Raw genomic sequence first — 25450 nt, forward strand, 5'->3', positions numbered from 1 at the left:
ATGGCCAGTAGTGTATGTGTTCAAATAGTGCAGTAAATTCTGCCCAACGTATACGTTGCATACAAAAGATTAAATTTTCAGAAAATACGTTCATTTGGCTTACTTTGTGGATGAGATTTTGCTATCAGAATATGCTTGATGTTACAATCGCGCAGAAAACCTTTCCGTTTCTTGCATTTAAAGTTTGAAGTAATATCTGTTAGAAATGCAATGTAATCCCTAAGAATTCTTTTGACGATGACAGGCGCTGCTGTCGTCTTCGTAGCATACAGTTCGACATATTTAGAAAAAAAGATCATAAAGAACCACTAAGTACTTATACTGGACTGGCAATGTCAATATTTACATTTTTGTTCGATTCTCTCCCAAATACTTGCATTTCCATTCTAAGATGTATAAGTAAATGTAATATTGTCACATAGTCCACAAAATGTTAGAAAATGTTAGTCCTCTCGGCGAATTGTTCGCAACAAGATAGTATCCTCCAGTCACCTATTGCGATTTTTATCAAGTGTGTCATTATGTATTCTAATTTTAACACTCATAACCGGAAGTAGCGTTTTGATCATGTTAGCAACTTATAAACATACATTGCTGTTTGTAAGGCTCGAGAGAAAATTGCTGTCATCAATATGTAATCAGTGTTTATACCGCGATACTCACATGCAGTCTTCAGTATTCTCTGCTAATATGGAGTTGGAATGCTGGAGAAATGGCAGTACATGTTATCTTAATGTACGAGGTAACACACATCGACACTACAGTGAGTGGTTAAATTCTATAAACTAATGACACTATTGTATGCTCTGTGAGATGGCAGTAACGAATACGCGCCTATCCCATGTGAAAAAAGTACCACAATGCAACAAATACGTACTAAGTATTCATTATCCCTACAATATGAGTGTGTGACTTCGCTTTAAGACTATCCCTTGTATACTAGTAAATAAACGATGAAAAACAAATCCAGTCACAACACAATTGTTTTTATTGTAAAACAATTACTCCTACCGGCGGAGGATGGGAATAGGATAAACAAGCATTTTACTTAAAACAAATTAAAAGCGGGAAATGTTGGAAGCCTACACGTAACCCTTCACAATAGATGGAGACTAACGTGCAGACAAACCAACAGTATGCAGGCAACCTCAAAAATTTTATATTACACATTTCTTTAAATACCGAGAATATTTCCAACAACGATGTGGCATTGTGAACATTTGTTGTTTGCAGGGTGTGGTATGTATTGCAGTGGACAGACCAACTCAGTCGGTAACTGTATAAGCACATGGAGTGGAAGTTCAATGCAAGATGCTCCACCTACACCAATAGGTTTGAATGGAATACATGTGGAATTCAAAGCATACAAAAAGCAATTGCGAAATACTGTTGTACAGCGAATGTGGTCGATGTGGAACGAAGAAGAATAACAATTTTTTCATAATGCGGGGCCACAGTCAAGATGGTATACTCAGTGATGAAACAAAGCAGTAGGCTTTACCAGAAATATTGATTCATAGACAATGTGTCTAATAGTGTATTTTAAATACGACAGTATGCCATCTTAGGCACTGTATAACACTTAAAACACTTGATAATGGCACTTTGGAGCCGAAATCATGATTTTGTAACTGTAAATGTAACACTGCAAATAAAAAACAGTCAAATGGCGATACTGACTTTAAAGAAGGAGAATAAGTGTGTTTTAAAGTGCAATGTATGTAATAAGTGTAGTCGCTATGTCAGAACATTGAATGTTTATATAATATATGGGATGAAATTAAAAACATTTTCATTAATTGATATTTTTATAAGTTGCAACATGTGGTAAATTACATCATGCATATTATTATTATGTTTTCGTGGAAATGGATGAATGTTAACAGAGCTTAATACCAAACTCTTTATTCAGGAATATGTGTATCGGGGTATTTTTGTTTTTTTGTTTTATAAGATGGCTACCGGAACGTAATCTTAAATTCCTCCTGTGTAAACTAGTGTGCACTGCCATATGTCACGGTACCACGGGAACACATACAATAAGATGTTGGCAATATGTTAAACAGCTACTGCGCACGTGACGCTTGCGAGTGTATGTATACTGCCACTCGCTACCCCGGTGGTGTCATATGTATTTTTTTTTATACTGCTATAGAGAACATTTAATAGGGAGTGATTTAAGCATGTTCTACACACTGGCTCTTTTTCTTAAGGTCTATGAATAACATTGCTTGTAGACTCAATAACAGTGCAGTAATATCCTTGTTTGACGGTTTTGTGGTGAAAACTATATTACACCCTGTGCTTCCTTTCACGCTGCTACCATTTAATACATTTGGTCAGCCCCTCCACAGGGTGAAATTCGAACGATCCATTCCATAATTATGAACAATGTTCTTTAGGTTAGGAAATTATACATGTATTGTATCTTTTAAAAATTAATAATTTATTACATTTTTCCATGTGTACAGACTTCTAAGTATGCTCATTTTTCTTGCTTGGAAACCGTTTGCCATAAGACAATGTTTGCCAAATAATATTTGTTTCATATGTTAACCTCAGCATGTACATGATCTTGCCTGTATGCATCCATAAAGTCGCCCAACTCGGGACTAACGCACAGGGGATATTTCATTATACCTCTCAAAATGTCATTTAACACAGTGTTCACATTTTCAATTACTTGATATATATGATAAGCAGCGAAAACCATCACATAAGTAATGCCTGGATGTTTGTGACACTGTTGTTTTGACAGCACCCTATTCGTCGTCGACCCTATGCTACAATTTAATGCTGCGCCGCTGAAAACGCTTACTGTCGAGGCACAAAGACGGCTGCTGCTGCTGTTGCTGGTGTTGACTGACGTTGCTGCTTGATTTGGCCTGGTTTCTGCTCGTTGGTTAACTGGCTCTTGATATGCGATAGTCGGTCACACAAGTGCTTCCACTCTATCTGAATCAGTTGTACCTTCCTACAAAGCAATGCATTCTCTATCTCAGTTAGCATCTCGAACTCGATGTCTGACGAAATACCGACACTGACACGCTGCAAAGTACAGTCAGTCAAATTGAAACGTTCTCGTGAATAGCAACAATGCACTGATGACTGTGTGAGGTGTTGGGTTCATATACATGCAGCCGCCCCCCCCCCTATCCCAGCTGCTATCTAGCAATCATAATAGCCTGCATCGGCTTAGGGTGGTAGGGAAGGTTACCGGGTTGAAAGCCACTTTGGATGCTGCACTATTCTCACATCCCAGTACACTTGTTAACAGACGATGATACAGAACTGTGTAGACAGGCTTAAATGTATTATCAGTAGCACTCTTACGGGGAATGAAAGGATGTTTTTAACCCTAAGAAGGAATGCCGTTACCGACGAACATCGATACTGTCTACCAGTTCTATGTGTGGTGACCAGTTTTTTTGTTAGTGTTAAGATAACTATTTATTCAATAGGATTTTTTTAGCGACACCAAATCTGGAAATTGGTAGAATACGTTGTAAAATTGATATATTGGTGGTACAGACTGCAGAAATAGGAAAATTTGCCGGATAGAATGTAGAATTGGCACATTGGGAGGATAGGCCGTACAATAGTCAGGCAATTGATAGAATTGGTTGGAAATTGGTGAGAAAGGCCATAAAATTGGCAGCAAAAACTGGAAAATTTATATGCTACGCCATAAAATTGATGGAATAAACTGCAGAATTGGCAGCTTGGCAGGACAGGCCTCAAACTGGCAAACTGATAGGGAAAATTGGCAGATACGAAGAAAAAATTGGCAAATTCGTAGTGTTAAGGTAACTATGCATTCCATAGGCTTTTTCGTAGTTTCTTCTAAATGGTTTCCAGCGCTTCCCTGCTAAATATTTTCTGATATACCTACTGCCGATGCAGTATAATCCACTTGTAAGAGAATATAGCAGTTTCATCTTGACATAATATTTTTCTGCTGTTACAACACTTACACAGAGTGCCATCCCTCCTCTATATCTATCTATTGGCTAAATTAAAAGTCCTGCCACTAATTCCAGTTACTCTGTGTATTGATTTTTTTCTAAGTGTATGTGTTGTGTCATTCACCTCCTATATATCCAGTGTTTATGTTGCAAATTTCGATTACTTTCTTCGTATAAATACAGAATATCCTGTTTTCCCTTATGTATCCATACTTTTACGACATATTTACCACTTTTTCAGCATTTTCCATATTCCTCCAAATTTTCCGTGTTTTTCTGTGTTTTACCCGTATTTTTATATGTATTTTAAGCTAAATGTATAAGAATATATTATGCTCTTATTGTGTATCCTACCAAGCTTCTACATCACCCAGTAGTAATTTGGACCCCTCTACAGAGCTACACAGATTCTACAAAATGCGTGCAGGATCACTTCTTCCTCCAAATGACAACGTAGTAAGATATCTTCCATCAACATAAAACGCAAACAACCAAACACAACCCTTATATACACAAAGGAACACATAAAGACTCATGGGCTGCTGAATTTAGATATCATAAATACAGATTTATGTCTACTGATATTTAAAAAAAATCATTTTATAATCACCCAAAAACGATGACATCCACTTATACTTTCTCCTATTTTAATAACGCAGAATACAATCCAACTACAGATGGCCAAACATTATATATGTACTCTAAACCCATAACAACTGCTGAACAGATGGAAATAATGAGTATAATACACTAAAGACCCAAAGAAACTGGTACACCTGCACCAACGTGAGCACGCAAAAGTGCCACAAGACAACGTGGCATGGACTATATTTATGTTAGAAGTAGTGCTGGAGGGAACTGACGCCATGAATGGTGCAGGGCTGTCCATAAATCCCTAAGAATACTAGGGGGTGGAGATCTTCTGAACAGCACGTTGCAAAGCATCCCAGATATGCTCAATAATGTTCATGTCTGGTGACTTTGGTAGCCAGCAGAAGCGTGTATACTCAGGAGAGTGTCCCTGGACCCACTCTGTAGCGATTCTGGACGTATAGGATGTCGCATTGTCCTGCTGGAATTGCACAATGGACATGAATAGATGCAGGTGATCAGACAGGATACTTACATACGTGTCAACTGTCAGAGTCGTATCTAGACATGTCAGGGGTCCCATATCACCCCAACTGCACACGCCCCACATCACTGCAGAGCATCCACTAGCTTGAGAAGTCCTCAGCTGACGTGCAGGGTCAATGGATTCATGAGGTTGTCTCCATACCCGTACACATCCACCCGCTCGATACGATTTGAAACGAGACTCGTCCGACCAGGCAACATATTTCCAGTCATCGACAGTCCAGTGTTCGCACGCTGACACTTATTGACGGCCAAGCACTGAAGTCTGCAGCAGTTCTCGGAAAGGTTGCACTTCTATCACGTTAACGATTATCTTCAGTCGTCGTTGCTCCCGTTCTTGAAGGATCTTTTTCCGGCCACAGCGACGTAGGAGATTTGATGTTTTACCGAATTCTTGATATTCACGGCACACTCATATAATGGTCGTACGGGAAATTTCCCACTTCATTACTGTCTCGGAGATGCTTTGTCCATCGCACGTGCGCCGACTCAGTAACCGATCTAGCAACTACTCCAGACACTTGTTGTCTTATATAGGTGTTGGCGATTGCAGCTCCGTATTCTGCCAGTTTACATATCTCTGTATTTGGAAAATGTGTGGTAAGTTCCTATGGGAGCAAACTGCTAAAAAGGTCATCGGCCCCTAGTCTTAAACACTACTGAACTTACTTACTTTAAGGACAATACACACACACCCATGCCCGAGGAAGGACTCGAACCTCCGACGGGAGTAGACGCGAGAAGCGTGGCAAGGCGCGTAAGACCGCACGGCCACCCCGCCGGCTCCCTGTATTTGAATACGCATACCTATACCAGTTTTTTGCCGCTTCAGTGTATGTATAGCCAACATCACTCAACAGGAATTTCAGCAAACTCATGATTGACATATTATGGTGACGTCACCACAAGACAATTCGTCTTGAACATTGAGATGGTCTGGTCGAAGCATACATTGATTCAAAGCTGGTGAAACTCAATCAGCGAATAAACCTTGAAGATGGTAATCGTACATTAGTAGCATTTATCTTAGACCATCAACTACCTAAAAAGTGATGTAAGTCGTGTGATCAGTGCAGTGTTACTAGTTTAGTTATTGGTTCCACATAGAGTTGTGGTAACATGTCCGTTCAACACACGCAAAGAATCTTCTGTTCTAGCAAGATACTAACATTAGGTTCCTGACCCTCAGATACAGCAGCAATACGTCGATGACACTTTTTTCATGTAGTTATCAACACTGCATTGTGAAATAAATATGTATACCTTCGATAGGTACAATTTCAGTTTGCAACACGCGATTGGCGCGGTTACATCACCATTATGAAACGTCAGGCTCCACATAAACAGTCAGCATCACTTAAGCATCATCTACGTTCCTGCATATATGTGTCGGTGTAGTGTACTACATTTCTGTGATTTGAATCGTTTTATTCTTCCATTTCCAGACAATGTGGTGGAGTACCTTCTAACGAAAATGTCTCAGTAGGAGTACATATCCATTTTTCGTATGTTTTTTACTCTAAATTCAAGTGGATGGAAACATATTAGCATTGGAATGTTCTCTGTTCACGAATTCAACTCACCAGTGTTTTTGAAAATCCACGTTACTGTGGTACAAAAGTAATATTAAATCTTACAGAGACGTGCAGGCTGTGTGACAACTCAGCAGCCATTGCAGACATGTTTACTCAAAATACTCAAAGAACACCTAATGTGATACTAGGTGATCAGAAGATCAGTGCTGGTGGCTTCCCACGAAAGATAAAAACTTTTAACGAAACGGAATCGACTCATATGCAGGAACAGGACCTCCAAGAATTTAATGTATAGCAGTTTTTCGATAGAGCACACACACACACACACACACACACACACACACACACGAAAGCGCGCACGTGCGCACGCACGCGCACACGTACACTCGACCGGAGACTGAGCTGGCAGCCTTGTGTTTATAGTTTCTGCGAAACATTATGGATCAATTTACTGGGACTTTCGTCTCAAACTCTATATCCCGTGGAAGAAGATGTAGCTCATTATTTCGATGCATGTTGCATGTCAATACACGGAAATATGTATGTGTTTATGACATTTGATGTTTGCATAGATTTGCTATCATATTTGATTATGTGTATATACCTAAGCATGAAATATGTGCTTCACATTTGTCTTCTTATTTTACTCTATAAAACCCCCTTTATGCTAGTGTAGTTATATAGTCTACAGCATGAGCAACTGGACGAAGCGTCCTCTCCATAATGATTGCGTAACGGCTTCACTCTGAAAAGGGAAATGCAAAGGCTCAATACAGATATAGTAGGGGTCAGTGAAGCGAAATGGAAAGAGGCCAAGGATTTCTCGTCAGAAAAGTATAGGATAATATCAACAGCAGCAGAAAGTGGTATAACGGGAGTAGGATTCTTTATGAATAGGAAGGTAGGGCAGAGAGTGTGTTACTGTGAACAATTTAATGATAGGCTTGTTCTTACCAGAATCGACAAAAAACCAACACCGACAGGTATCCATGTCGACGTCGAAAGCTGAAGATGAAGAGATAGAGTATATGAGGATGTTGAAAGGGCAATGCAGTACGTAAAGGGAGACGAAAGTCTAATAGTTACGGGGAACTGGAATGCAGTTGTAGGGGAAAGAAATGGAAGAAAATTTACAGAAAAATATGGGCTTGGGGTAAGGAATGAGAGCGGAGAAAGACTAATTGAGTTCTGTAATAAATTTCAGCTAGTAATAACCAATAATCTGTTCAAGAGGAGAAGTACACTTGCAAAAGGCCGGATGCTACAGGAAGATTTCTATTAGATTACATCATGGTCAGACAGAGATTCCGAATTCAGATACTGGATTGTTAGTTGTACCCAGGAGCAGAAACAGACGCAGATCACAATATTGTAGTGATGAAGAGTACGCTAACGTTTAAGACATTAGTCAGGAAGAATTAATATGCAAAGAACTGGATACAGAAGTACTAAGGAATGACGAGATACGTTTGAAGTTCTCTAAGGTTATACTGCAATAAAGGAAAGTTAAATAGGCAGTACAGTTGAAGAGGAATGGACATCTGTAAAAAGGTCCATCACAGAGGTTGGAAAGAAACACGTAAGTACAAAGAAGGTAACTGCGAAACAACCGTGGTGAAGGGAAGAAATACTTCAGTTGATCGATGAAAGGAGAAAGTACAAGAATGTTCAGGGAAACTCAGGAATACAGAAATACAAGTCGCTGAGGAAGGAAATAAACAGGAAGTGTAGGGAAGCTAAGAAAAAGTGACTGAATGAAAAAAGTAAAGAAACTGAAGAAGAATGATTGTCGGAAAGACAGATTCAGCATACAGCAAAATCAAAACGATCTTCTGTGACATTAAAAGCAAGGCTGTTAAGATTAAGAGCACAACGGGAATTTCATTATTAAATGCAGAGGAGAGAGCAGGTAGATGGAAAGGATACATTCAAAGCCGCCTCTATGAGGGGTAAGATTTGTCTGATGTGATAGAAGAAGAAAGAGGAGTCGATTTAGAAGAGATACGGAAACCAATATTAGAGTAAGAACTCAAAAGAGTTTTGGAGGAATTAAGTTCAAATAAGGCAGAAGGGATAGATAACATTCCATCAGAATTTCTAAAATCATGGGGTAAGGTGGCAACAAAACGACTGTTTACGTTTGTGTGTAGGATGTATGAGTCTAGCTACATACCACCTGACTTTCGGAAAAATATCATGCACTGCAAGAACTGGCAAGTGCGAGAATTATCGCACAATCAGCTTAACACCGCATGCATCCAAGCTGCTGACAATAATAATATACATCAAAATGGAAAAGAATATTGAGGATGTGCCAGGTGACGATCAGTTTGGTTTTATGAAAGGTAAAGGCACGAGAGATGCAATTATGACGTAATAGAACCAAGACTAAAGAAAAATCAAAGCACGTTCATAGGATTTGTCGACCTGTAAAAAGCGTTCGAAATTGTCACATGGTGCAAGATGTTCGGAATTCTGAGAAAAGTAGGTTTAAGTTATATGGATAGATGGTTAATATACAACATGTACAAGAGCCAAGAGGGAATAGTAAGAGTGGACAAACAAGAACGAAGTGCTCGGATTAAAAAGGGTGTAAGACAGGGATGTAGTCTTTCGCCCCTACTGCTCAATCTGTACTTCGAAGAAGCAATGATGGAAATAAAAGAAAGATTCAGTAGTGGAATTAAAATTCAAGGTGAAAGGCTATCAATGATGCGTGTTGCTGCTGACATTGTTATCCTCAGTGAAAGTGGAGAAGAATTACATGAGCTGCTGAATGTAATGATCATTCTAATGAATACAGAATATGGACAGATAGTAAATCGAAGAAAGACGAAAATAATGAAAAGTAGCTGAAATAGGAAAAGTGAGAAACTTAACATCAGAATTCATGGTCTTGAAGTAGATGAAGTTAATAATTCTTCTACCCAGTCAGTCAAATAACCAGTGACGGATGGAGAAAGAAGAACATCTAAAGTAAACTAGCACTGGCAAAAAAGGCATTCCTGGGCAAGAGAAATCTGCTAGTATCAAATATAGGCCTTAATTTGAGGAATAAATTTCTGAGAATGTACGTCTGGAGCACAGCACTGTGTGGTAGTGAAACATTAACTGTGGGGAAACCGACAGAGAAGAGAATCGAAGCATTTGAGATGTGGTGCTACAGACGAATGTTGAAAATTAGGTGGAATGATAAGGTAAGGAATGAGGAGGTACTGCGCACAATCGGAGAGGAAAGGAATACGTGGAAAACACTGACAAGGAGAAGGAACAGGACGAGAGGACATGTATTAAGACATCAGGGAATAACTTCCGTAGTACTAGAGGACGCTGTGTAGGGTGAAAACTGTGGAGGAAGTCAAAAACTGGAATACTTCCAGCAAATAACTGAGGACGTAAGTTGCAAGTGCCACAGTCAGATGAAGAGTTCGTCACAGGAGAGGAATTCGTGGCGGGCCACATCAAACCAGTCAGAAGATTGATGACAAAAAAGCTTTGGTCTTACGTAAAATTAGTAAGCGGGTCAAAATTATCTATTCAGTTACTCAGTGATCATAAAGGAGCCGAAAAAGAAGATAACAGCGAGAAGGCCGAATTGCTGAATTCGGTCTTTCGAAATTATTTAATTGCGGAAAACAGTAACTCGGTCCTTCCTTTGAGTAATCGTATGAACCTCGGAATGGCAGATATTGAGATAACCGTTGGAGGGACAGGGAAGAACTACAGGTGATTAGTAGTGGAAAGGCATCAGGACCAGGTGAGACACCCGTAAGATTCTACAAAGATTATGCGAAAGTAATTGCTCCCCTTTTAGCAGCGAAAACCTAATACGCTGGAACAAAGAAGGGTACCCAACAGTAGAAAAGGACGCAGGTCATTCCCGTTTTCAAGAAGAGTCGTAGGACAGATGCATGTAATTATAGGCCTATATCGTTGACATCAATCTGCTATGAATTATTTTGCACTAAAAATGATGATGTTTTTGGAGAACGAAAGTCTCCTCTATAAAAATCAAAAGGCATCCCACAAACAGAGATGTTGCGAAACACTACTTGCTCTGTTCCTCTATGAAGTCCACAAGAGCTGTAGACAACGGCGCTCAGGTTGACGCCGTGTTCAGTGGCATCAGGAAGGCATTTGCTGGCGTCCAAAGCCATCGTCTGCAGAAAGAAGTACCTGCTCACCGAAAATCGGACCCGATTTGCGTGTGGATTCAGGAATTCCTTGCAGATAGAACTCAACATGTCGTTCTGTGTGGAACATGTAAAGCTTATTTCCGGAGCACCCCAAGGAAGTGTGATGGGACCATTACTGTTTACTATGTATGTAACGATCTAGTAGCAAGCGTCGAAAACTCCTTAAGACTATTCACACATGATGTGGTTGTGTATAATACAGTAGCGACACTAGAAGACAGTATCGAATAGCAAAATAACCTACAGAAGACTGATGAATGGAGCAAGTCTCTGGCAGTTGACCCTGGGTGTAAATTCATGCAACATATTGCGCATACGCAGGAAAAGAAATCCACTACTGTACAACTAGATTATTGATTAAAAATTGCTGAAAACAGGATCTACCGATAAATATCCTGGAGTAACTATCCAGAACGACCTAAACATAAACAATATAGTAGGGAGAGCAGACACCAGACTGAGATTCGTAGGAAGAATCTTAAGGAAATGTAATCCACGAAATAAGTGGCTTATAAGGCGCTTGTTCTACCAATTTTGGAGTATGGTTCACCAATATGGAATCCTTACCAAATGACAGAAGAGATCGAGAAGGTTCAACTAAAAGCGGTGCGTTTCGTCACGGGGTGCTGTAAACTTACTGCGGATGACAACCAAGGGGGTCTTGCTATGAAAAGCAATGGCACCCCACACCATCATTCCTGGTTGTCGGGTCGTATGGCGGCCGACATACTGGATGGTATCCCACAGTTGTCCAGGGCGTGTCCAGACAAATCTTTGATGATCATCGGGGCTGAGCTCGAACCGGGACTCATCACTGAAGACAATTCTACTCCATTCAGTGAGATTACAGGCCGAAGGCGTGTCTGGAGACACCCCAGACAGCGACGGGATACCGATCTGACTGTCGCCCGCCGTTCAGTCCGACAACTAGGAGCGATGGTATGGTGTACCATTTCATTTTATAGCAGAATCCCTTTGCTTGTCGTACGCGGTACCCTAACAGCACGGCGGTAGGTCGACGATATTCTACGCCCCGCTTTGTTGCTCTTCATGGCAAGCCTTTCTGGGCTTACACTTTAGCAGGATAATGCCTGATGGAGAAGGCGATGGAAACCACTGCATTAAAGACACATACTGTGTATCCGCAGGACATGTGACCTGTAACTCAAAAGTGTCATGTTGATCTCTCCATTGGCGAAAGATTCCGAACTAGTTACCCATTCGGATCTCTGGGACTAGGAGAAATAGATTAAAATACCAACGCAAGGATCATTTTCTACGATTCGGGACGTGGAATGTCAGAAGTTGAACACGGTAGGAAAACTAGGAAATATGAAAAAGGAAAAGTTAATGCTACATATAGATATAGTATGGGTTGTTGTTGTTGTGGTCTTCAGTCCTGAGACTGGTTTGATGCAGCTCTCCATGCTACTCTATCCTGTGCAAGCTTCTTCACCTCCCAGTACCTACTTAAACCTACATCCTTCTGAATTTGCTTGGTGTATTCATCTCTTGGTCTCCCTCTACGATTTTTACCCTCCACGCTGCCCTGCAGTACTAAATTGGTGATCCCTTGATGCCTCAGAACATGCCCTACCAACCGGTCCCTTCTTCTAGTCAAGTTGTGCCACACACTTCTCTTCTCCCCAATCCTATTCAACACCTCATTAGTTATGTGATCTACCCATCTAATCTTCAGCATTCTTCTGTAGCACCACATTTCGAAAGCTTCTATTCTCTTCTTGTCTAAACTATTTATTGTCCATGTTTCACTTCCATACATGGCTACACTCCATACAAATACTTTCAGAAACGACTTCCTGACACTTAAATCTATACTCGATGTTAACAAGTTTATCTTCTTCAGAAACGCTTTCCATCTCATTGCCAGTCTACATTTTATATCCTCTCTACTTCGACCATCATCAGTTATTTTGCTCCCAAATAGCAAAACTCCTTTACTACTTTAAGTGTCTCATTTCCTAATCTAATACCCTCAGCATCACTCGACTTGATTCGACTACATTCCATTATCCTCGTTTTGCTTTTGTTGATGTTCATCTTATATCCTCCTTTCAAGACACTATCCATTCCATTCAACTGCTCTTCCAAGTCCTTTGCTGTCTCTGTCAGAATTACAATGTCATCGGCGAACCTTTAAGTTTTTATTTCTTCTCCATGGATTTTAATACCTACTCCGAATTTTTCGTTTCCTTCACTGCTTGCTCAATATACAGATTGAATAACATCGGGGAGAGGCTACAACCCTGTCTCACTCCCTTCCCAACCACTGCTTCCCTTTCATGCCCCTCAACTCTTATAACTGCCATTTGGTTTCTATACAAATTGTAAATAGCCTTTCGCTCCCTATATTTTACCCCTGCCACCTTCAGAATTTGAAAGAGAGTATTCTAGTCAACATTGTCAAAAGCTTTCTCTAAGTCTAGATATGCTAGAAACGTAGGTTTGTCTTTCCTTAGTCTTTCTTGTAAGATACGTCTTAGGGTCGGTATGGCCTCACGTGTTCCAACATTTCTACGGAATCCAAACTGATCTTCCCCTAGGTCGGCTTCTACTAGTTTTTCTATTCGTCTGTAAAGAATTCGCGTTAGTATTTTGCAGCCGTGACTTATTAAACTGATAGTTCGGTAATTTTCACATCTGTCAACGCCTGCTTTTTTTGGGATTGGAATTACTACATTCTTCTTGAAGTCTGAGTGTATTTCGCCTGTCTCTTACATCTTGCTCACCAGATGGTAGAGTTTTGTCAGGACTGGCTCTCCCAAGGCCGTCAGTTGTTGTAATGGAATGTTATCTACTCCCGGGGCCTTGTTTAGACTCAGGTCTTTCAGTGCTCTGTCAAACTCTACACGCAGGATCATATCTCCCATTTCATCTTCATCTACATCCTCTTTCATTTCCATAATATGTCCTCAAGTACATCGCCCTTGTACAGACCCTCTATATACTCCTTCCACCTTTCTGCTTTCCCTTCTTTGCTTACAACTGGGTTTCCATCCGAGCTCTTAATATTCATACAAGTGGTTCTCCAAAGGTCTCTAATTTTCCTGTAGGCAGTATGTTTCTTACCCCTAGTGAGATAAGCCTCTACATCCTTACATTTATCCTCTAGCCATCTCTGCTTAGCCATTTTGCACTTCCTGTCGATCTCATTTTTGAGACGTTTGTATTCCTTTTTGCCTGCTTCATTTACTGCATTTTTATATTTGCTCCTTTCATCAATTAAATTCAATATTTCTTCTGTTACCCAAGGTTTTATATTAGCTCTCGTCTTTTTACCTACTTGATCCTCTGCTGCCTTCACTACATCATCCCTCGAACCTACCCATTCTTCTTCTACTGTATTTCTTCCTGCCATTTTTTCCCTTACGCTCTCCCTGAAACTCTGTACAACCTCTTGGTTTAGTCAGTTTATCCAGATCCCATCTCCTTAACTTCCCACCTTTTTGCAGTTTCTTCAGTTTTAATGTACAGTTCATAGCCAATATATTGTGGGCAGAGCCCACATCTGCCCCTGGAAATGTCTTACAATTTAAAACCTGGTTCCTAAATCTCTGTCTTACCATTATATAATCTATCTGATACCTTTTAGTATCTCCAGGGTTCTTCCATGTATACAACCTTCTTTCATGATTCTTAAACCAAGTGTTAGCTATGATTATGTTGTGCTCTGTGCAAAATTCTACCAGGCGGCTTCCTCTTTCATTTCTTAGCCCCAATCCATATTCACCTACTACGTTTCCTTCTCTCCCTTTTCCTACCGTCGAATTCCAGTCACCCATGACTATTAAATTTTCGTCTCCCTTCACTATCTGAATAATTTCTTTTATTTCATCATACATTTCTTCAATTTCTTCGTCATCTGCAGAGCTAGTTGGCATATAAACTTGTACTACTGTAGTAGATGTGGGCTTCGTATCTATCTTGGCCACAATAATGCGTTCACTATGCTGTTTGTAGTAGCTTACCCGCATACCTATTTTCCTATTCATTATTAAAGCTACTCCTGCTTTATCCCTGTTTGATTTTGTGTTTATAACCCTGTAGTCACCTGACCAGAAGTCTTGTTCCTCCTGCCACCGAACTTCACTAATTCCCACTATATCTAACTTTAACCTATCCATTTCCCTTTTTAAATTTTCTAACCTACCTTCCCGGATAAGGGATCTGACATTTCACCCTCCGATCCGTAGAACGCCAGTTTTCTTTCTCCTGATAACAACGTCCTCTTGAGTAGTGAAATGGAAAGATGAAGAGTATAGGGTAATATCAATAGCAGCAGAAAATGGTATAGCGGGAGCATGATCGTTACGAATAGGAATGTAGGGCAGAGAAGGATGGTTCGGTGATAAGCTTGTTCTCATCAGAATCGACAGCAAATCAACACCGGCAACATCAGTTCAGGTATGCATACCGACGTCGGCAGCAGAAGATGAAAATGTAGAAAAAGCGTTTGATGATATTGACTGGATAATTCAGTTCGTAAATGGAGATGAAAATCCAATAATAATATCTGATTTGAATGTGGTTGTAGGGGAACAAGTAGAAGAAAGGGTTACGGGAGGGCGTGGGATTGGTAGTTGGAATGAGATAGGAACGAGACTAATTGAGTCCTGCAATAATTTTCAGTCACTTACTGCGAATATTTTGTTCAAGAATCACATGAAGAAGAGGGATACGTGGGAAAGGCCAGGAGATGCGAGAAGATTTCAATTAGACTACATCATGATCAGGTTAGACTACATCATGATCAGGCCGAGATTCCGAAATCAGATATTGGATTGTAAGGCGTATCCAGGGGCAGATATACACTTAGATCACAATTTAGTAATGATGAAGAGTAGGCTGAAGTTTAAGACACTAACCATAGAGAATCAATGTGCACAGAAGTGGGATACGAAAATATTAAGCATTGAAGAGGTACGCGTGAATTTACCTGAGGATATAGATACTGTGATAATGTGTAGTTCTGTTGGCAACTCATCTGAAGAGAAATGGACATCTCTAAAAAGGGCAATCACAGAAACTGGAAGGAAAGACATGGGTACAAGGAAGTTAACTGTGATGAAACCATGAGAACAGAAGACACACTTCAGTCAATCGATGAAAGAAGGAGGTAAAAACGCTTAGGGTAATTCAGGAATACAGAAATAGAAGTCTGTTAAGAATGAAATTAATAGGAAGTGCAACGAAGCTAAGACTGAATGGCTGCAAGAAAAATGTGAAGAAATCGAGAAAGAAATGATTGTCGGCAGGACTGACTCAGCTTTCAGAAGAGTCAAAACAACATTCGTTGAAGTTAAAAGCAAGGATGATAACGTTAAGATTGCAATGGGAATTCCACTGTTAAATGCCCCTAGAAGGGAGCGGATAGGTGGAAAGAATACATTGAACGCATAGAGGCAATTGTAAGATTCCGCATTATAATGGAAGCGAAACTGAAGAAAAATCGACACAATCTCAGTATTTGTCGTCCTGGAAAAAGCGTTCGACAATGTCAAATGGTTCAAGATGTTCGAAATTCTGGGAAAAATAGGTGTAAGATATAGGGAAAGACCTGTAATATACAATATGTGCAAGGACCAAGAGCTAACAATAAGTCTGTAAGACCAAGAACGATGTGTTCGGATTAAAAAAGGTATAAGACAGGGTTGTAGTTTTTCGCCGTTGCTGTTCAATCCATAAATCGAAGAAGCAATGACGTAAATAAAATAAAGGTTACAGAGTAGGTTTAAAATTCGTGGTGAAAGGACGTCAGTGATTAGATAAGCTGATGACAGTTCTATGCTCAGTGGAAATGAAGAAGAATTACAGGATGTGTTGAAGGGAAAGCACTGTGTAATGAGCATGGAATATGGACTGAGAGTAAATCGAAGAAAGATGAAACCAGTGAAGAGTAGCTGAAATGAGAACAGCGAAGAACTTAACATCGGAACTGGTGATCACAATATACGTAGATAGCAGAATAACGCGTGACAGACAGCGCAAGGAGGACATGAAAAACAGTCTAATCACACCTGCCACATAATATGACTGTTGTTGCCCGAAAATGCAGTATTTTGCAGCGTGAGCAACACCACAATCGTTATTAAAATTTTGACCTTTGTTGTGGTAGGGTTGTTAGAAGCTGTAAAGGAGTGCTAGCCATAAAGTTTTAACTATCAAATCGAACAAATAAAGTGACGAACTAACTGTTTTGTTTGATTCAAGGAACAGTTATACACTGAAATACTCACGCCCCAGAACCTTGGCACGTCGCTGTAGGAGCACAATGGCATTGTCCATCGATTAGGAGAAATATCGTCGGGTGCTTAGTTTACGGCAGCGGCAGAAATTCTGCAGCTTTGTTAGGCCGAAGGTGATGACTTTTTTGTCCGTCTGTATTTGCCTGTCACAGGTACAACATTTCTGCTACTGCTGAAAACTAATTACGTGACGATATTCCTCATTATCAGTGGACGCCTCGCTAGTAAATGTCTCAGTATTAATGATCCTGACTCCTTGAGGTACACGAGTGAAATAATCGGAAAGTTTTAATTAACACTTCTAAAAAATTAAGTGATATACACTCCTGGAAATGGAAAAAAGAACACATTGACACCGGTGTGTCAGACCCACCATACTTGCTCCGGACACTGCGAGAGGGCTGTACAAGCAATGATCACACGCACGGCACAGCGGACACACCAGGAACCACGGTGTTGGCCGTCGAATGGCGCTAGCTGCGCAGCATTTGTGCACCGCCGCCGTCAGTGTCAGCCAGTTTGCCATGGCATACGGAGCTCCATCGCAGTCTTTAACACTGGTAGCATGCCGCGACAGCGTGGACGTGAACCGTATGTGCAGTTGACGGACTTTGAGCGAGGGCGTATAGTGGGCATGCGGGAGGCCGGGTGGACGTACCGCCGAATTGCTCAACACGTGGGGCGTGAGGTCTCCACAGTACATCGATGTTGTCGCCAGTGGTCGGCGGAAGGTGCACGTGCCCGTCGACCTGGGACCGGACCGCAGCGACTCACGGATGCACGCCAAGACCGTAGGATCCTACGCAGTGCCGTAGGGGACCGCACCGCCACTTCCCAGCAAATTAGGGCCACTGTTGCTCCTGGGGTATCGGCGAGGACCATTCGCAACCGTCTCCATGAAGCTGGGCTACGGTTCCGCACACCGTTAGGCCGTCTTCCGCTCACGCCCCAACATCGTGCAGCCCGCCTCCAGTGGTGTCGCGACAGGCGTGAATGGAGGGACGAATGGAGACGTGTCGTCTTCAGCGATGAGAGTCGCTTCTGCCTTGGTGCCAATGATGGTCGTATGCGTGTTTGGCGCCGTGCAGGTGAGCGCCACAATCAGGACTGCGTACGACCGAGGCACACAGGGCCAACACCCGGCATCATGGTGTGGGGAGCGATCTCCTACACTGGCCGTAAACCACTGGTGATCGTCGAGGGAACACTGAATAGTGCACGGTACATCCAAACCCATCCAAACCGTCATCTAACCCATCGTTCTACCATTCCTAGACCGGCAAGGGAACTTGCTGTTCCAACAGGACAATGCACGTCCGCATGTATCCCGTGCCACCCAACGTGCTCTAGAAGGTGTTCCACAGGACTACATCCAGCATCTCTACGATCGTCTCCATGGGAGAATAGCAGCCTGCATTGCTGCGAAAGGTGGATATACACTGTACTAGTGCCGACATTGTGCATGCTCTGTTGCCTGTGTCTATGTGCCTGTGGTTCTGTCAGTGTGATCATGTGATGTATCTGACCCCAGGAATGTGTCAATAAAGTTTCCCCTTCCTGGGACAATGAATTCACGGTGTTCTTATTTCAATTTCCAGGAGTGTAATTAATTCTTTTGTTCGTCCTCGGGTAAATGTCTGCAGTCCTCGCTGCACAGTACCGTAACAAGTTACTAGAAAAGGCAAAGCATAATGCCGCTGTCCACTGATAATGAGGAATATCGTCACGTAATTAGTTTTCAGCAGTAGCAGAAATGTTGTACCTGTGACAGGCAAATACCGACGGACAAAAAAGTCATCACCTTAGGCCTAACAAAGCTGCAGAATTTCTGCCGCTGCCGTAAACTAAGCACCCGATGATATTCTCCTAATCGATGTGCTCCTACAGCGACGTGCCAAGGTTCTGGGGCGTGAGTATTTCAGTGTATAACTGTACCTTGAATCAAACAAAACAGTTAGTTCGTCACTTTATTTGTTCGATTTGATAGTTAAAACTTTATGGCTAGCACTCCTTTACAGCTTCTAACAACCCTACCACAACAAAGGTCAAAATTTTAATAACGATTGTGGTGTTGCTCACGCTGCAAAATACTGCATTTTCGGGCAACAACAGTCATATTATGTGGCAGGTGTCATTAGAGCACGGTTAATAGTCATTTCATGTAATAATGAAAAAACTAGGCACTCATCTTTTTGTGTTTCCCACGCTGGTCTCGTCGTAAAATCATGGCTCAATCGTTGAAAATCTAGGTGGTTATGATTCCAAGCTCGGATGCAAAGAGGCCTAGGTTTTATTCTGCTATATTCAAAAGGTTTGTAGATTCGCTTCACAAAACATTCTTCAAGATGAAACCTTCCAAAGTTAGCACAATGGTGATGTAAAAAATAATCAGCACTCCGAATTTAAGTTTCACTTCCTTTTAATTGCTTTTATTGCAATATCACGTAAACACACAAAACATCACTTCACAATACAAAACATACTTGAAAACATCTTCTTCACATTTTATAAGCCAACTACAATATGCATCTTTCCAACATGACGTCCAAGACTTGACTTTTTCAACGTCCGACTCTCTAACAAGTTAACAACTAACTAACTATCGCTTACGCGCCCAAAAATCAGAGTTACAAGTATGTCAAAGATCATAGTGACAAAAGAAAGAATACACATAAGAATAATATCATTGCAATATAAACATATTGATGTATCAAAAGTGAAATCAAATCTGAATGTTGTCTCAGAAATATGTTAAGTAGTTAACAGAAATACAGTAGGATATTACTGGTATCGAGAGGTTCAGGTGAGGTACCATAATGGTTACGTAATTCAAGTACCATTACAAGCTCCTACTTGCTTTGACGCTTCTGGAGGTTGCATATCTACCATACGCCAAAACTGTCTTCTACTGCCCAATTACCAGTTTGTGATGTTAAAAAATTTATTTTCTTGTTTCAGATATTTGCTTGGCGGCTATCGCCGGTCAACCGCATTATTTTGGCCAGCTTTCCTCGCTGGCTTGTCGGTATACATTGAAGATGACAGACGAAAACCAATTACAGCATTTTACTACTACACGTGGGTAAGTGAAATAGTGTGCTTTTGCCGTGAATGGTTTTGTATCTTAAGTGGACTACTCATAATTAGAACAATTAACACACTGCTTGTGACCTTTATAATTTAGTCATACGGATATTTTGATTCATCATCACAACACAAGACATGAACCACTGTCGTAATGATTATATGCAGGGTGTAGCAGAAATGTTGCGACATACTTCGAGGATTTGTAAAGAGTGTGTTGAGGAACAAATCGAGGATAGGAACCCGTGTTCGGAAACGTCATCCATTGACGCTACAGAGCGTCGAAGAGACAGGCCCCAGGGCCTACCATTAAGCCACCTCTTCGACGCTGATGGACCGTAGATGGAACGTCTTGCAATCTTATTTGTTAGTCTTAGCGACTGATTGCCACGATCGCCAGTGGAGAAGATGGAGCTAGCTGCTGCGTAGAAAGGCCTTGTCTCCTACGAATGCGAAGTTCTATTGCCAGGGCGGATGACCGTTTCAGACAAGGGTTACCATCAACAGTTTATTTTTCTCCTGGAACCATCTAAAATGTTAAATGTTTTTCTGTATGCAGGAGAAAAGTAAACTGCAGATGAAAATCCGTGACGTGTACGAAACTGTCATCCACCAAGGCAATGGAGCATCGCATCCGCGTGAGACAGGGCTTTTTACGCTGCAGCTAGCTCCTCCATCTCAACTGGCGATCATGGCAGTCAGTCGCGGTCACAGAATAACAAACAACATTGTGAGACTTTCCGCCTGTGTCCGTGTGCGTGGAAGTCACGTTTGCTGCCGAAGTGGTTGCCTAGTGGTAGGCGACAGCGCCTATAACTTCGACGCTACGTAGCGTCGTTGGATGACGTTTCTGGACATGGGTTTCTACGTTCGATTTGTTCCTCAAGACATCCTCTATAACCTCTAGAAGTTTGTCGCAACATCCTGGGACTATTTGTATATACAGGGAGTGAACAAAAATATTGAAATATCTCAAATACATCACATTTCTATGCCAAATATCGTGTAGGAAAGCCTTTGGCACTCGGAACAGCCTCCAGTCATCTCGGAATGGATGAACACAGATCCCGTATGGTTTTCAAGGGAGTCTCATACCAGCCAAACACTGGCAAGTTCAGCAAACGATGCTTAAGTTTGAAACGTCCCCTTTTGTACTATTTATGCATGACTGTGCTTAAACTGACACACAATATTTTTAGCGCAACGCAATCTGACTATCAAAGATCCCTGCAAAAGAATGGCCCTGACTAACATTAAACTATACCTCTCACAAATCACTTACCTCACAAAAATCTTCGCTGCTCAAGCTACTGCAATACAGCGAGCGCCACTACTGCCAGCTAAATAAAAGATTCAAACTATGGAAGGCACTAACTACTGATGGGGATAGTTAGCAAATGAAAGATATTAATAGAGAACAAACAATGTATTTACCTTAATATCATCACAAGTCTTAATATATATATCAGTTCATGACAAATTACAAATCTCCGCCATCTCTCTCCCCACATTCACCACTGCTGGCGGCTCACCTCCAACTGCGCAACGCTACGCGCTGTTCACAGCCAGCTGCCGCTGCCCAACACTACAATGGCGAGTATTACAACAATGCAAAGCAGACACAGACTGCCCACAGCACAGCCAGTGATTTTCATACAGAGGTGGCGTTACCAATGAAAAAACCTAAACAGCCTACTTACATAGCCCCCATGCTCCCCACAAAAAATTTTACAAATGTTTTTGGCCAGTGGCCAGTAATGATTTGATAAAATTTTTCATAATTACACTAACAAAGATATCCAATGCACATACTTATTGATACTACGTTGGTCAAAAGCTAAAAATTTCTCACAGTCCATAAAGACAGTCCACATTGTTCATCACAGTAAAATAGTGTTTTTCTCAAAGTCTGAGCAGTAGAAGAAAATGCACACAGAAGTAGTATCAAAGATCCCTGCAAAAGAATGGCCCTGACTAACATTAAACTATACCTCTCACAAATCACTTACCTCACAAAAATCTTCGCTGCTCAAGCTACTGCAATACAGCGAGCGCCACTACTGCCAGCTAAATAAAAGATTCAAACTATGGAAGGCACTAACTACTGATAGGGATAGTTAGCAAATGAAAGATATTAATAGAGAACAAACAATGTATTTACCTTAATATCATCACAAGTCTTAATATATATATCAGTTCATGACAAATTACAAATCTCCGCCATCTCTCTCCCCACATTCACCACTGCTGGCGGCTCACCTCCAACTGCGCAACGCTACGCGCTGTTCACAGCCAGCTGCCGCTGCCCAACACTACAATGGCGAGTATTACAACAATGCAAAGCAGACACAGACTGCCCACAGCACAGCCAGTGATTTTCATACAGAGGTGGCGTTACCAATGAAAAAACCTGAACAGCCTACTTACAAGTTGTATATCAATCAATCACCCTTTTCTCCAAAGCAGACCACAGTGGGTTGATAATACTGAGATCTAGTGACTGTGAAAGCCAGAGGTGATGCAGAATTCATCATGGCGCGCACTAAACCAATAATGGGTGATGCAGGCTGTGTGAACAGGGGCCCTGTCATCTTGGAACGCAACATTACCATCGGGATAGTACGGTGACCTTCACACCTCTCAAGACCTGCTTTCTTTGGGATTCGAATTATTATATTCTTCTTGAAGTCTGAGGGTATTTCGCCTGTCTCATACATCTTGCTCAGTAGATGGGAGAGTTTTGTCATGGCTGGCTCTCCCAAGCCTGTCAGTAGTTCAAATGGAATGTAGTCCACTCTCGGGGACTTGTTTCGACTTACGGCTCAGTGCTCTGTCAGATTGTTCTCGCAGCATTATATCTCCCATTCATCTTCATCTACGTCCTCATCCATTTCCATAATGTTGCCCTCAATGAAATCACCCTTGTATAGCCCATCCATGTACTCCTTCCACCTTTTTGCTTTCTCTTCTTTGCTTAGAACTGGGTTTCCATCTGAGCTCTTGATATTCATACAAGTGGTTCTCTTTTCTCCAAAGGTCTCTTTAATTTTCCTGTAGGCAGTATCCATCTTACACCTAGTGGGATAAGCCTTTACATCCTTACCTTTGTCCTATAGCCAACCCTGCTTAGCCATCTTGCACATCCTGTCGATCTCATTCTTGAGACATTTGTATTCCTTTTATATTTTCTCCTTTCGTCAGTTAAATTCAATATCTCTTCTTTTACCCATGGATTTCTACTAGCCCTCGTTTTCTTATCTATCTGATCCTCTGCTGCCTTCACTACGTCATCTCTCAAAGGTACCCATTCTACTTCTACTGTATTTCTTTCACCCGTTCTTGTCAGTCGTCCCCTAATGCTCTCTCTGAAACTCTCTACAATCTCTGGTTCTTTCAGTTTATCCAGGTCCCATCTCCTTAAATTCCTACCTCTTTGCAGTTTCTTCAGTTTTAACCTACAGTTCATAACCAATAAACTGTGGTCAGTATCCACATCTGCCCCTGGAAATGTCTTACAATCTAAAACATGGTTCCTAAATCTCTGTCTTACCATTATATAATTTATCTGAAGCCATCCAGAGTCTCCAGGTCCCTTCCACGTGTACAACCTTCTTTCATGATTCTTGAACCAAGTGTTAGCTATGTTTAAGTTATGCTTTTTGCGAAGTTCTACCAGGTGGCTTCCTCTTTCATTCCTTACGCCCAATCCTTCTCTTCCTTTTTCTACAATAGAATTTCAGTCCCCGATGACTATTAATTTTTCGTCTCCCTTCACTATCTGAATAATTTCTTTTGTCACTTCGTACACTTCTTCAGTCTCTTCATGATCTGCAGAGCTAGTTGCCATATAAGGTTTACTACCGTGGTAGGTGTGAGATTTATGTCTACGTTGGCTACAATAATGCATTCACTATACTGTTCATAGTAACTTATCCGCGCTCCTATTTTCTTATCCATTATTAAACCTACTCTTGCATTACCCCTATTGATTTTGTATTTATAGCCACCGAACTTCACTAATTACCACTATATCAAACTTAAACTCATCCATTTCCCTTTTTAAATTTTCTAACCTACCTGCCCGATTAAGGGATCTGACATTCCACACTCCAACCCGTAGAACGCCATTTTTTTCTCCTGATAACGACGTCCTCCTGAGTAGTCCCCGCTTGGAGATGCGACTGGGGGACTGTTTTACCTCCGGAACATTTTACCGAAGAGGACGCCATAATCATGTAAGCATACAGTAAAACTGCATGTCCTGGGGAAAAAGTACGGCTGTAGTTTCTCCTTGCTTTCAGCCATTCGCTGTACCAGCACAGCAAGGCCGTCTTGGTTAATATTACAAGGCCTGATCAGTCCGTCCAGGCTGTTGCCCCTGCAGTTACTGAAAAGGCTGCTGCCCCTCTTCAGGAACCACACGTTTGTCTGGCCCCTCAACAGATACCCCTCCATTGTGGTTGTTCCCACGGTATGGGCTATCCGTATCGCTGAGGCTTGGTTAAGGTGTTAAAGTATTAGGTGTGTGGAAACAAAGGAAACTGGAAATGGGGATTTAGAAATCAGTAAACGAAGATTGGAGTATATGGGTAAGATAATTTCAATAAAGGGATGAAAAGTGAGCTTAGTCTGCTCGACTCACTGACTCCTGTAGCTACAAGGGGCATGTTTTTAAGTGAGTATTGTTTTGAAATAAAAATAAAACTAGTAGACTTTTCTTAGAAGTTCCATTTTTCATGAAAGTCTGTACTTCACTTTTGTACATAATTCCCACCAACTTTTCGCCACTTAGCGCATATACAGCCAGCTTTTGGATACCATCCTCGTAGAAATCTGCTATGTGACTGTCGTTTTGACTTCTTCTTCATCGTCGTGGCGCTGACCAGCCTGATGCCTCGTCAAATGCTGGAACACATCGAAGTCACTGGGTGCTAGATCGAAGCTGTACGCAATTTGATCAAGTTGTTCACAGCCAAGCGATCGGATCACCTCTTGATTTCGGTTGTCCACGTGTGTGCGGGAATCGTCATGGAGCAAAACGATCCACTTACTCAGCATGACATGTCTTCTGTTTTGGATTGCAAGATGCAGTTTTCTCAAGGTCTCACAACAAGTCGCAGACTTTAAGTTGATCACCAAGTGGCAAAAAATCCACAAGGAACATCGCGTTCCTGTTCCAAAAAAGTAACACATTATTTTCTGGACTGAAATTGTTTGCTTGAACTTTATTGGGTGATGCTGAATTCCGCCATCCTAGGATATAACAT

The 25450-nt window shown here is 41.4% G+C and overlaps 1 protein-coding gene across 1 annotated transcript in view; it reads left to right on the forward strand.

The window, feature by feature from the left end:
• LOC124772937 overlaps window positions 1-25450 on the forward strand; it is a 191599-nt gene that overhangs the window by 80960 nt on the left and 85189 nt on the right. The window contains exon 3 of the mRNA XM_047249364.1: window positions 20058-20181. Within this exon, the coding sequence (XP_047105320.1) occupies window positions 20058-20181 (124 nt within the window). The remainder of the gene's footprint in view (window positions 1-20057; window positions 20182-25450) is intronic.

The sequence above is a fragment of the Schistocerca piceifrons genome, chromosome 1 (assembly GCF_021461385.2).
Source record: "Schistocerca piceifrons isolate TAMUIC-IGC-003096 chromosome 1, iqSchPice1.1, whole genome shotgun sequence".
NCBI classification, from domain to species: Eukaryota; Metazoa; Arthropoda; class Insecta; order Orthoptera; family Acrididae; genus Schistocerca; species Schistocerca piceifrons.